The 14,182-nt window shown below is 38.8% G+C and overlaps 2 protein-coding genes and 1 pseudogene across 2 annotated transcripts; 2 read left to right on the top strand and 1 right to left on the bottom strand.

Annotated features, from left to right (window-relative positions):
* The first annotated feature begins 1,823 nt into the window (after positions 1 to 1,823).
* On the top strand, positions 1,824 to 9,080 carry LOC149021193 (uncharacterized). The gene is made up of 5 exons (XM_089149461.1): positions 1,824 to 2,263; positions 3,716 to 4,652; positions 4,757 to 4,852; positions 8,271 to 8,407; positions 8,508 to 9,080. The coding sequence occupies exons 1-5, from the start codon at positions 2,016 to 2,018 to the stop codon at positions 8,680 to 8,682; spliced, it is 1,593 nt and encodes a 530-aa protein (XP_089005587.1). The 5' UTR covers positions 1,824 to 2,015; the 3' UTR covers positions 8,683 to 9,080.
* A 38-nt stretch (positions 9,081 to 9,118) lies between these two features.
* On the bottom strand, positions 9,119 to 10,924 carry LOC149021194 (pathogenesis-related thaumatin-like protein 3.5). The gene is made up of 3 exons (XM_089149462.1): positions 10,783 to 10,924; positions 10,010 to 10,676; positions 9,119 to 9,378 (listed from the first exon to the last, which is right to left on the bottom strand). The coding sequence occupies exons 1-3, from the start codon at positions 10,841 to 10,843 to the stop codon at positions 9,255 to 9,257; spliced, it is 852 nt and encodes a 283-aa protein (XP_089005588.1). The 5' UTR covers positions 10,844 to 10,924; the 3' UTR covers positions 9,119 to 9,254.
* Positions 10,925 to 11,428: 504 nt separating this feature from the next.
* Positions 11,429 to 13,220, top strand: LOC149021195 (uncharacterized; annotated as a pseudogene).
* Positions 13,221 to 14,182: the final 962 nt, after the last annotated feature.

A 14,182-nucleotide genomic window follows, 5' to 3' on the forward strand; every position in this document is an offset into this window, starting at 1 on the left:
TATTATAAATTACAAATCAATAAATGTTTAATTTTTATTTCCTCTTTAGTAGATGAAGTGTTCTTTTGTTGGCTTTTTTTTAGGGTTAATTCTATAGTCGTTGATTCGTGGTTATGATTATATGTCTCATTTACAGTCTATCTAAAAATGATTGATTATATAAACCATGTCTATGGTTAATCAACTGTTCAATCCAAATCACATTTTGATCTTAATCAGCTAAAGTTTATCTACGTTGATCTAAATCATTAAGATCTATAATTTTGATTTATAGATTTCTATGAAAACTTATTAAGACCGAACTCTATTCAATTATTCAAAAACTCCTAGATGATAAATTAAATAAGCTTATCAAGCATACAACAAGTAATATCAATCTTCACTAAATCAAAGTTTGCATAAGAAAAAAATAGTTTACTATCATTAAACTCAAGTGAGCTAGCATGCCTCAAAAAATTATGAGGCAACATTATGTTCTATTTATAATCAAATTGAAAGATATATGGATTATTTTGTGTTATGAGATACATAATAGAATATAAATAAAAACAGTTAAAGGTAATTTTCATCTTTTATTTTTACCAATTTTTCAAAAATCAAAAGACCATTTTGGGTCAAAATGCAAAAATCATTTGATAATCAATAGATAAAATATATTTTGTACTAAAAAATATGTTTGGGCATATAGTTTTTATGAAAATATAATTTTTTTCATAGGTTTAAAATTTTATATTAAAAAGAAGAATAAGAAAAATAGGGAGCACTTGGTGGCAATTCAAAACCGAGGCTAGTTTTTTGACTCTGTATTTTATAAAATAAAATAAAATAAAACAAAACAAAATAAAATAAACCTATGTTATCCCTCTCATCAATGTTTTTAAATGGTATAATTTCGTCCACAAGCTTTCGAGGGTGTCTATAAAATTGTACCAAACAACCAATAGTCAGGGTCTTTATGAAAGTTTACCTTTTCTCCTCCTTTTAAGGGTACTCCTTGACTTTGCCTTCCATCTCATCTCGTTCTCTTTCCTTTTCTAAACCTATATGTGTCATGGTGTCACGAGTCATCCTGCTGGAGTCGAACTTTCTATGACAATTGTTAAAGGCTTGAAGAAAGGAATAAGAAGGCTTAACAGTATGATAGTTATATTGACTCAATCTGGACTAACTGGGATCAAATTATGGAATTCTTACCAATTCCTCTCAAGCCATGACCAATGGAGCTACTTCCAGACCTTCTGATTTTAACACCAATAATCAAACGGATATCTATTAAAAAGTCCAAGCTAAAACAATTATCGGAGGTGGTACAACGAGATAGCTATTGTGGCACTAGGAAGGAAAAGTGCTAGGACATGGGATGAATGGAGTGCTTGGTTTTAGCCTTTGAGGCGTGGTTATGTTTGCGTCAGTGTCCGCCTGTTTGGTGTGTCTCCGCAGGCGGTGGTGGTGTGTTATGTTTATCATACCCATTAGGTTTTTCTTGATTTGAGGGTTGTCACAATCAGTATTTTGAGGGTTTATTGGGTTCGGCCCATCCCTTAGTCTTTGTTTTTTATTTTTATTCGGTGTTTGTGTTTGTGTTATTTTTCAATTATGAATGAACTGTTTGAACTTGTGGGACTAAGCCAGTTATGGTGTAATCTCTGTTTTTTCTTGTATTAAATAAAAATAATAATAATAAAAAAATTGTACCAAACACAACACCACCAGAAATATTTATATTTATGTGGATAAAAAATAGAAAGCAAAAACCATACCAAAGACCGCCTTAGTCTTAACGAATCAGACCATGAGTCATGATGCTGTGATGACAGTTCACCGACCTCACCCGACTCACACAGCGACAATGTATTTCTCCCTCCAAATATTAAATGTTTCAGTAGAATATAGAGAGCACCAAGGCAAGAGAGTGACGTTTAAGCAAAATATTTACGTCTTTCTGAACCAAAGCTGCGTCGGTGCTCTTGTTTAGGAGTTTAATCTCATCTGTTGAATGTGTTTCTCTCATCGCCATGGGTTTGGCAATTCTCAGATCCGCAATGTCTTTTCTATCACTTGTAGGTGTTCTTGTACTTATTTCAACAATTAGGGCTACTGAGGCATCGATCCATTTCTACGATACTGAAATCTTCAAAGAAGTCGGCAACGCTTATCTGCTCTCTGGTGGAAGTGAAGGAATTGTGGCTTCTCGTGTTGCTCCTCCAGATTCTACAGAGCGGCATTTCAGATTAGGGACCCACGATGGTCTTTCTTATATCCGGTATTCTTTTCACTAGTTGATTCAGTCCCTCTGTTTTTAAGTTCGAATTATGATGCTGCATTGTTACGTTGGAGAGAGATCTAGTTAGAAATCTGGATTGTAAGCTGAACAAGTAACAACGACTATATGAGATGGAAATGATGAATTATAACTTGAGTTCAGCTTCGAATGCTTTTAGGTGCTATCGATTCGATAACTTAGTGCTAAAGAATGAAAGGCTTCCATTTAAATCTCTCTAAACTGCTCGATACTTATTGAAATTTGTTTTCTTTTTCATTCTTATGAAAAAGGTACTTGGATCTTGGAATCCTCACTGTTCCGTGTTCTCTGGTTGTTTTTTTTTCTTCTTTCTTTTTGATGAAACTTTTAACTTCAGACTTAATTTTCTATAAAGTGGGAATTCCACGGGGAAGCCACTTGTGCGTGAGAATTGGCCTTCTCAGATCATACAGATGGGATCCCTTATATTATTAACGAAATTAATGATTTCTCTATGAATCTTTTCATTTCTACTTGAATTTCTTTTTCTGGGTCATTTATAAGAGGGCAGTTTAATATAGATATCTTTATGGTAATCTGTTTGATTTTCTGTCTTTTGTTTCTTCATTTTTTAAAGAACTTTTTTTTTTTTTTTTAAATTTTTTTTTTTAACTGAAGTGGGAACTCAATCAGCGGAACAGATGTGGGAGTTGGTATTGCAGTATTAGTCTTCGATCTTCAGATAGTGCATAGTTTGGACCCAAAGAAGGACGACACAAGTAGAAAGGAGGCATTCGTTATGCTCAGTTAATGGAGAGAACACCAATGTGGCTACTTGCTAGAAGTATGTCAGTAAATATACCTGGGTTCAGGACCTGATTTTAATGGCCAATAACCCACCTATCACCTATAGAAAAGAAAGAAAAAATTGCATACTTATCCAGATGGTACTTTTTTGTGGAGTAGTATGCGATTGATTTATTGTTCTTCCTGGTCTTGTGCTTATAATTGTTATGCAGCAGGTCATGCTTACCCACCTGGTTAATTTGTCAACTTTTATGGCATGTGGTACAATTTCTTGTCACATGATAGGTGGGGTTTTTGATTGATTGTATTGACAACAATAACAACATTACTGCAATGCGAGCTGTGCTCAACATCTAGGACTCCAAACACGTTTGTACTTAAGACACTATGAATATTAACCAGCTAATCATCTAAATCTCATATTCCCAGCCTCTACCATTATTTTACACCCACTAAATGGACCATCACAAAGAAAACCTTTGGATCAAAGGCCCAATCCATGTGTAAATCTTATTTACACTAAAATAAGTTTAGTTACATAAGTCCCTGCATTTCTCTCTCTGAGCCCTGATTTGGCTGGCTATCTTTAAGTCATTGTTATCTGTGTTTGGTTTGGTTACTATTTTTATTTTAGCAACATGTTTAGCTGTTTGATGATGTTCACAGGTTTGAGAATATCACCTTCCGGAGGAGTAAGGAAGCTGCTGACAAGCATTCAACTATGGAACATAGCACAGGCCTGGTTCAGGCTATTATTTTTGAGGCAGCTGATCGGGATAATATTGGTGGTTCTGCTTATGGTGGGCAAAGGGCAATATGTTGCACCCCTGATCTGGCAAAGCTTGAAGGTTGTAAGCAGGGTGAAGTTATTAGGAGACCTTCTGCTGGGGATCTTGACTGGCCTATTGTCTTAAATACACAGTTTAGCGCAAATTATTTGTTCACACGGATGGATTCTAAAGAGATTTACGTAAAAAAGAGTGGAATGTATAACTTGTTCTTTATATCCTGTGATCCAAGTCTCAAGGGGCTGGCAATGAGTGGGAAAACGGTGTGGAAGAATCCTGATGGTTATTTACCCGGGAGGATGTCACCGCTGATGAAATTCTATCAATTCATGTCAATTGCGTACTTAATACTCAGCATCATATGGATTTTTCAGTATGTCAGGTTTTGGAAGGATGTATTGCAGATTCAGAACTACATCAGCACTATTATTGTTCTTGGTTTGTTTGAAATGACTCTTTGGTATTTTGAGTATTTAAATTTTAATAATACTGGAATTAGGCCAATTGGGATCACAACTTGGGTTGTTACAATTGGAGCCATAAGGAAAACATTTTCACGCATTCTAATACTCTGTGTTTCTATGGGATACGGTGTCGTGAGGCCTACTCTTGGAGGTCTTACCTCAAAGGTTATTCTTCTTGGAGTGACCTGTTTCTTGGCAACAGAGTTGCTAGATATCACTGAGTATGTGGGAACTATCAATGACATAACAGGGAGAGCAAGACACCTCCTGGTCCTTCCTAGTGCATTCTTGGATGCCTTTTTAATATTATGGATTTTCACTTCTCTTTCAAGGACATTGGAACAGCTACAGGTATCTCAATCTTTCCATAAGCATGACATCTGTTGGTATGGCCGTATGGGCATACAACAGTTTACCAATGTTTCACGTTGTCTTGTAATTTTTGCATTTTTCAGGCAAAAAGAAGTGCTGCTAAGTTGGATATCTATAGAAAATTCTCAAATGCATTAGCAGTAGCTGTGATTGCTTCAGTTGCTTGGATTGGTTATGAGGTATGTCTTCAGTAGCTGCCTTGATTTTTGTTTTATAAAATGAATTACTGTCCCTGTAGGTTTCTATTAGCTCTTGCTTTATCATGGAGATGGTGGACAATTTTTCTTCCTTCCTTCCTTTGCACCATGCTTCAGTCTTTGATCTTTAGGGATCCTTCTTTGTCAATATCACTTCACATGGAAAATGAATGGGTTTGACTTTCCAGGGGTAAAATATGTCAACAGGTATCTTTGCCGCTGCCCAGTGTATCTACACCTTACACATTTATCCTTGGAAAGATTTATGATCTTTGTACTCTAGTGAAGGAGATATGACCTGATTATTGTTACCAAAAGATGGGGCAAAATGGTTGTCATGTTAGGCTTGGCACTGTGGTCCAGCTTATTGTTTCAGACGTATGGATAGGTAAGATCCACCTTGATTGGATAGCGGAGCTGTAACCCTAGCCTTAGATTAGGATTTGGGAATCTGATCGCTTTCATGGTTAAAACAGAAATGAAAATCGAAGACTGGCAAACAAGCTGATCTGAATAGGAAGGTACTCAGTAGCGAGGTTTTTCAGAAAATCTAAAACAACTGATGACTGGTGACTGAATCAATCATAAGAAAATTACATTCAGTTAGAAGACTGATCGAAAAAGGGCTGATTCTGATCATATGTATGGTAACAGATTGAAACTGAAAACCGATTATTGGGATACAGTTTTATGAGCCAGAATTATGATCTCAGTGGGACCTGGGAAATCAAGAAGAAAACTTTGAAGTTGATTTCAAGCCCGCAATTACGTTGGGAATCCACCCAAAGCCACTAAGGAATCCACCTTACGTTTTAGAGGAAATCTATCCTCATGTAGGACCATTTTGTATCCACATAAAATAGAAGACCAGAACTTGATTTCATTGAAAAAATGTTTAATCACATGAAGGGTGATCCTTATCTATGGTTGATCCACCTTGGGCTAGCAGTAACCCAGAAACCTCCAAATCTGACAATAGCTTCTAGTATAAATAAAAACTAACCTAGGTTTCAAATTCTCTAAACAAATATAGAAACCAAAGCTGGGTGAATGATTATTTCTGATGCAATTGCCTTAGCCTGGCTGGGTTGACATGTCCTAATTGGGAGGCCCAAACCAAGGACTGGCTCTAGACTGGTTTTCTGGATTAGCAAAGGCTGTCATTTTAATGTAGCGTCAAAATTAAGTTAAATTTAGCCCCAAAAATACTTGCAAACTCAAACTGAATGCTGGTAATATGATAGTAAAGCAGTCATGAAAATTTGACCAAAACTGATTGCTGGTTTGGGAGTTATGACTTCAAAATAAAAATAGTAACTAGGTGTTTATAGGTCAATATTCCAAGCAGAATGAACCCAAACTTGGATCAAATGGTGGTGTAATAGGTCTAAGCTGGTGCTGCATTTTTGAGAGAATTTTGATGATTAGAGCCCCAGTTATGGAGGTGGACTGAACTTAGGAACTCTGTGTTCAAGGGAAAATTAAGTAATGAATGGAGGGAAGGAGTGGGTCAGTTGAAGGGAGAAGAGATGGAATGGGGGTCTTTAAACCCAGCAGGGTTTGTGAAGGGGAGGACGGAGAAGAAGGTTCAGCAAGTTGCAGCAATAAATCAAAACCTCAGTCAACATGTCTGTTTGAATGGCAGTTTAGCAGCAGTTTAGAACAGCAGCTCGATGAAGGGATGACCACAAGCTGAAGGTCAGGACACCAATATCGAGGGGCTTACACCATAGGGGTAAAGTTCAAGGGTATTGCAAGGGATCAACTCCAAACATGGAAAGTAGTTTGTTAGAATTCTGTTGGGCTATGTTTAGGGGAATAGAGGGACTGTTAAAAGGGGGGAGGGGATTGAATAGTGTCTTTTGTGGCAAGCTTGCTTGCAGAGAGGGGAAGACCCTCAGTTAGGGGCAATCTGAGTTGGGCATTCTGGGGCTCGGGAGTTACTTGTATCACAGAGTGTTCATCCCTATTTCAAAGGAGAATCAATCATAGGATTCCCAGTTGTATTCCTGTTTATTCTCTCCAATTGCAGCTTGTGAGTGTGAAGGTGAGTAAATTATGGTGGGAGTGTGTGTGTATGTGCGCCATGGAGTGTGAAGGGACCTAAAGAGTGCTGCTGAGAGCTGGTTGCAGGGCTTTCTCCATTTATTCTAGGGATCTATTGGGAGTTCTTATCAGTTTTTCTTTCTATCAACAGCAGCAGCATGGTCTCAACACCAGTACGATTCAAACAAGAGAAGAATAGAAGAAAAAGGACAAAGAGAAAGTAAAAGGGATGAAGGTGTTCAGTTCTCTCAGCTAGGTTTGTCAACCCTAGGTGTTCGGCACTCACAGCAAAGCCCTAGCTCTTTGTATCACTCATTATGGTCAAGGGAATAAAGGACTCAAAACAAAGCTTCATTCAACAACTTCATAAATTGTCGAGGGATGTGAACAGGATGTTACCAATAAATAAGGGTTCATAGACTTGCTGAGTCCTTGCTGAGAAACTATCTCTTGCTGAGAAATAAAACTAATTATCTCGACATTTAAATAGAAACTCTAAGTTGCAAGGTTTCTAAAAAGGAAACAACCAACTTGATAGAAGTTAAAAGTCTCCATCCCAATCAATCTCTCTCTTTCTCTTCACTCCATTAAGTACTGCTGCGGTTCTGTAACCTATTGACTTCCTACATGGAAGTTTGGAAGGGTTTGGATGTCAATTGGTTAAGTTATAGTAGTTCCCTCTTTAATACCTTGCTCTTCCTGAGATTTAGTGTAAGATACCTTGGAGCTTGGCACACCCCAACATTATTCTTAGTATCCCCACCATGCTGACCCTGCAGTCCCCATGAAGTCTCTCCTTGTACCAAAGTTAAATTTTTCGAAGTCTATGCTTCATAGATAGACCGTGGATGATAGCTACATTTCCAAATAATTACTGAAGTTGTCGTGTTTTAGTGTGATATTTTGAGAAGTAAGACACGTTCTGTGACTTTTTTAGTTTTATTGCAGGTTAAAGCTTTAAACCAGTGTGGGGACGGTATTCTTACACAGATTTTTGTTTGCTGCTACATGTGGGAATGCAACACGTGGCAACTCTAGATTCAACTGCTGTGATTAAAAGGGCGGGGGAGATTACAGAAGTTGGATCTAGAGCTGCCGTGTGTTGCCTTCCAAGAGGCGCACGACAGCAAACAAAAGTTTCTTCTTACACTGGCTCCCCTCGACTCCGTCAAATTAGGAGTTAGGGGGTGTCAAATGTCATATGCATATCTTGTTGCATAATGCCAGTAATGCATGGCTGTGCATTAAACTTTTGACACAAGTATTGCCCTATTGCCCATATGCGACATCCTCCTTATACTGGAATCATCTTCCACTCGTGATTTTATCATTAAAAATATGCTTCCTGTCACAGGTTTTCTTTAAAGCTACAGATCCATTCAGTGAGAAGTGGCAGAGTGCTTGGATAATCACTGCTTTTTGGGATGTTCATGCTTTTGCGTTACTCTCTGTTATCTGCTATCTATGGGGACCATCTCAGAGCTCTCAAAGGTCAAACTTTTGTGAAATCACAGTTGAAAATTAAGATTTTCCCCCCATTTATCTCCCTTCCCCCTTGACAATTATTTTATTTTATTTTATTTGCAACCAGGTATGCATACTCAGAAGAAGTGGGAGAAGAGTTTGGTGATGAAGAAGCCCAATCTCTGACCAGAGGAACAACTGAAGGTGATCTTAGTTTAGTCAAGCAGGAAAGGAAAGAGAAGAATGTTGAAGATGATGACTCTGATCTAGAAAATGACAGAGAAGAAGACAAAAGGGAATGATCCATTAGAAGTCATCACAAAAGGCATCATGATCATGTTTTTTGCCGTAGGAACCTTTTTCTGAAAGCCATTGATATTTGATGGGGAAGTTGTCGGTAATTTCATCCCCATTTGTCATTGCTATTCTTGAATTTACTGGATATCTGAGAATCCACTCTCCACCAAAGAAATCTACTTGTATTAGAAACGTTAATGTTGTAAATAGTTTTTGAACAAGAATTCCCACTTTTGGGATGATCCATTGCCCCACACCCCACAAGATCATCCAAGAACCAAGATCTCCTAAAATATTTAATGAAGGTTTTTCATGGTTGGCCCCATTGTGTAATTCTTGTGAGCCATTTTTCCCTATGCTTTTTTCCCTTTTGATAGAATTTTCCCAATGCATACATGCAAAAGTTTTGTAACAAGTGAAGCTTTTGTTATATTGTAAGTGAAATAAATGATTGAAAGATTAAAAACAATTTGCCAAAAAAAAAAAATAAGAATGTTCTATACACCCACCTTTCACGATGTATATCCCAGAAAGAAAAAAACACGAAAAATAAATGTTTGCTAAAAACGTGGTTGATTTACAGATTAAATATCACCATGAATACGAAAATTATGATCCACCAGCTTCCAGCAAATGATCTTAAGCCGTTTGATCCACTGCAGATAAGCTTGTTATCATGATAGGTACACACCGTTGCATTCCTGTAATTGATTACAAAAACGTAAAAAGTGTTAGTGACAATTCTGACAGAAAATTTAAGATAATTAATCTCTAGTGAGTACCCTTAAACTGAAGTTAAGCGTGTCTTAAGCTCATACAAAATGGTTTATTACTTGTACGTCCAATCAGTGCATCCGACCATGGTTTAACCACCTAAAATATGGTTTTCATTGGATTGGTTTTCAACATTATTAGTAGAAAATTTTACTTTAGGGCCCTTAGAAGGGCTTAAACTCAGTTTGGGACCCTTTAGTTGCTAAAATTATGTCTAGGTCCAGCTGAAATAAAACTCGTCATTTAGATATGAAATGACTATAATAGCCTTATTTTAAATGAAAAGAAATAAAATTACAATTTTACCTTAAACAACACCCCCATAAATAAAATAACTGTAGCACCCTTATCTCAAATTAAAAGATGGTGTTTGAAAACAGCCTTAATAAAGTGGAGATCCTCTCCACCTAGACCAGCAATTTTCCTTCCTCCCACACTCACATATGACCTGACATAGGCCTGCCCATATACTATGGGCAGGCTCTATGTGAGTGTGGGAGAACTGGAGGACGACCTGCTTGGGTAGAGATGATTTGGACTTTCTTTCATAATTCTTACCTCGTTGCGCAGAAAGTGATGACGTAATCAGATGCTGTGCACGTAAGAATACTACTAGGATCATCATATGCATAGCTGTAAGCTGTTGGGCAAGCCTCCTTAAATTTTTTGGAATAAACGGTAGGTTGGCATGTTGATGGGTTCCCAAACGTACCCTTACAGCAATACCGATCAGTACCAAACTTGGCACAAGCACTTTGGCAACTAATAACTTTACCGTCATCCTTAATGGCGAGTTCTTTCGGACAAGTTTTTCTCAAGTCACCATCACAGCCTGCTTTGCTGCAATTTCCCCCAGTACCATTAATCGGTGTGACACTAATCGGCAAATTGAATCCATCAACAAGACTAACGTCGTAGAAATCCGGCGATGCAAGTGTGAATTCAGCAAGGGAGGCTGGTGGTTCGCCGGCGGCACCACACTTAAGGGTGTTACCACACCTACCAGTTTGGCACATTCCCTGACCATCTTTATCAAACTTGCAACCGGTTCGACCCCATATCCGACCAGACCATCCGACCGGTGCGGTGAAGATCCTAGATTGGCCTGATTTTAGTTCGAAGCCACCTCCATCAAATTTATCACCCGGTATGATTCCGGGCCAAACTGTTTCTGAGCAATTGTTTATTATGGTGAAAACTCTTGCTGAATCACTCATTTTTGCTCCTACCAAGTACCAACACAACAAAGTAAGGGGAGAAGAGATAAGTAAACGATCAACAAGATAAAAAAGAAAAATCTCAAGAGAAAAGAGTTTCATGTTTGCACGCACCTGAAGTTATGATGATCGCGACTAATGTGACTGTTAAAAGTCCTCTGAGAAGTAAAGCCATTCCTTCTGCTTCTTGGTACGTAGCTCTTGCTTTGGTTGAGATTTGATGATGAGGTATAAGAAGAGACGGAAGATTGCATGAAGAATGGATATGATTAAGAAGAAGGGAGAAGAAGAATACGTGATGGAGAGAGTGAATCTCAGAAACTGCACGTCTGTAAAGCCACCTTTGTAAGTTCAATTCTTTTCTTCCTTTGTTTCCCCAAAACAACGCTTTCGCTTGCTTGGAATACCTGAAAAGCATATCATACGTACTCATAGATAATTAGTACTTCATTACTTGATTCACATCACAAGTATCCCTTGAGAACAAAGCAATAGCAACAGTGACCGGTTCAACCACATCATTGAAAGAAATAATTTTAGACAATTTTTTGAAATTTCCTTTTCCTTTTTCCTCCCTTACTTTTGCTTATTACCATCGGAGTCCATATCGTTACAGTGTGCTTGGAAATTAAGACATGATCGCGTTTTTTTTAAAATATGGAATATTTAATGTGGGACCCATCTGACACGTGGCATATAAGCGAATCGTCAAGAACGATAATACCCGTCGAATAGCTCAACAGGCAAAACTGCCTCACTCATAATCTCGGAAATGCCATGTGAAATTTCATTAGTGACCTATTTCACTGGCTTCTAGCGAGAAGATAATCGAAGGATACTCTTGTAATCTCACATAAAGCTCAGAACCGTTGGGCGCTTCGGAATGAGACTAGTGGCAGGTGATGCTTCGGAATAGGAGAAAGATGGAATACTCACAAATTGTGGAGGGAGCTTTCCAGTCTCAGAATCTTTCTTCTCTTGCGTTATTTTCACTCTCTCTTGTTAATTAGGGTTTAGAAGTTTTGAGTTGTTGCAGAAGAAGCTCTAGTGGTTTAAGCTTTTTCAGTTGTGGTCAGTGATGATGGCACAAGAGAAGAGATCGACAGGGGTTGTGAAATGGTTCAATGGGCAGAAGGGGTATGGCTTCATATCCCCAAATGATGGGAGCGAAGATATATTTGTTCACCAATCGTCGATCCGTGCAGATGGGTTTCGGACTCTAGGGGAAGGCGAGCAGGTCGAATTCGAGGTCGGACAAGGTGATGATGGACGAATGAAGGCTGTAGATGTGACTGGACCTAATGGATCGAACGTTTCTGGTGTTGGTGTCGGTGGTGGTGGTGGTGGTGGACGTGGGTTTTCTCGTGGAAACGATAGGGATGGTGGTTATGGGAGTTTTGGCGGTGGGTTTGGAAGAGGATGGCGAAGCGGTGGAAGAGGAGGGAGATCAGGTGGAGGAGGCTTTGGAGGGAGGTCAGGGGGAGATGGCTATGGTGGTGGTGGTGGTGGTGCATGCTATACTTGTGGGAAAAGTGGTCACTTGGCAAGGGATTGTTATCAAAGCAGTCCTGGTGGGAGATACAGCGGCGATGGTGCTGGGAGATACGGCGGCGGCGGGGTGGGAGATACGGCGGAGATGGTGGCTTTGGCGGTGGGAGATACGGCGGCGATGGTGGCTTTGGTGGTGGTGGTCGTGGTTATACGGTTGGTGGCAGGGGTTGTTATAATTGTGGTGAGAAAGGGCATATTGCGAGGGAATGCCCAAATGACCAGAGATGAGTTTATAAGAATGAGATCGTTTTGTTGCTGAGTTGGTTTGGCTATTTGGTATTACCGCTCTCTATTTGGTTTTCTTTTGTGAATTTCCTATAAGATCTTCTGTGACGAGGGCAAAAATTTGCAGAGGAGGAGGTAGATCGTATCACAATGGCTGTTCTATTGTCAAGTTTCCCACTAATCTCTTTTGGGGGTTGATTCAATGCATTTGCTGAGTGTTGTGATTAAATTGTTTACAGAAGATATAATTTCTTGTTCTTCCTTAAAAGAATCTCTATTACTAGTTAATGAAATCCTTTTTTGTTGGCAGTGTTTTGGCTGCAACGCTTTACTCTTCATGGGTCTCTTTGATCTAATCCGTAAGATTCCTGAAAATTTGCTATGGTTCATTTCAATTTTAGGTAGCTTAGAAGTGCAGCACAGCCTGCCTTGTTTATGTGTTGTCATCAATGATACTCATTCGTCATGGGGAAGCTTCTGAACTTAATTTATTTTCTTACAAATAGAAAAGGCGTGACATTTAAGCACATGAGCATATTCTTTTGGTTGGGATTTATGTGGATGTTGAGATATAATGTTGTGTTGATCTTATCCTGACAAAGCAAGGATACAGTCAGTGACCAGGAGCCACTCTTGGTCCACTCATTATCTAAATCTTTGGGGCTCGGCTTCAGTGCTGTGTAATTAATACGTACCACTATTCAGTAACGGTTCGCTGCAGGTGATGCGCATTAATTATGGAACACCCAAACAATTTCCAAATCTTTGGGGCAGACATGAATGATGCGCATTAAATGTGCACATCTGCTGCCGACTCTTTGTCTCACAAGTGATTAAAAGCAAAATGGATACCCAAAATCAAAATCTTAGTCTGCACTGAAGTTGAACCCAAATCTTTGCAAGTGGATTAAATTGTCTTCTATTGTTTCAACATTTATTATTCGATGGTCTATCACTTGGGCTTCCTATTGAGCTGAGCTTACAGTTGTTCTTCATTGCCATTGCAAGGTCCAACTGTTTGAATCCTAACTAGTCTCTGTTGAAACTGAACTTTACCCTCTTCCTGTGCTCAATTTAACCGTCCGTAGACTCAACTAATAACTCCATATGTGCTCTTCATGTTTTGTTTTGAAATAACTACAGAAGCTTTATGGTACCTGGCAATGCAAGAAATGTCAATGCAAAGTTGTTGCTTTGCCTTGAAAGACTCTCCTACTTATATTTGCATGTTATTCAAACAAGCTAAATAATGAGTACAAATTTCAGGGGTTCCGTGTTTCCTGCAGATCTTTCTTTGCCTACCTCTTGTAGTTGTAGACCACATTTGTTTACTTATTCAAGCCTCTTTATTGTGGTATTAGTGTAAAGGGTGTATTAGTCATCGGGAGTTTTGCTTCTTAATTTGACTAAAGTTTAAGAGGTGGTCCATTGATCAAGGTATGGCGAACTTCGCCGCCGGTTCGCACCATGGAGAGCCGACGAATTTTACCAAGATTTCGGCCAAAATTGCCAAAAATTCTACCCATTATTTATAAACCCTACTTCTCAAACGTCAGACCCTAAAGCGGATGACCATCATTTTCCATCTACCTCTTGCTCTTTCTTGTAGGAAGAGAACCTACTCGATCTTTGTCAGTGAAGGTCGTCCTCTACTTTGAGTTTTCTCCTCTAAAGTCTATTATGAAGGTCGTCTTCTATAGATTTCCTCTCTGCCACAAGTTGAAAGACCAGATGCCCT

The sequence above is a fragment of the Hakea prostrata genome, chromosome 3, assembly GCF_041222555.1.
Source record: "Hakea prostrata isolate BN-2017 chromosome 3, UWA_Hpros_2, whole genome shotgun sequence".
Lineage (NCBI taxonomy): Eukaryota > Viridiplantae > Streptophyta > Magnoliopsida > Proteales > Proteaceae > Hakea > Hakea prostrata.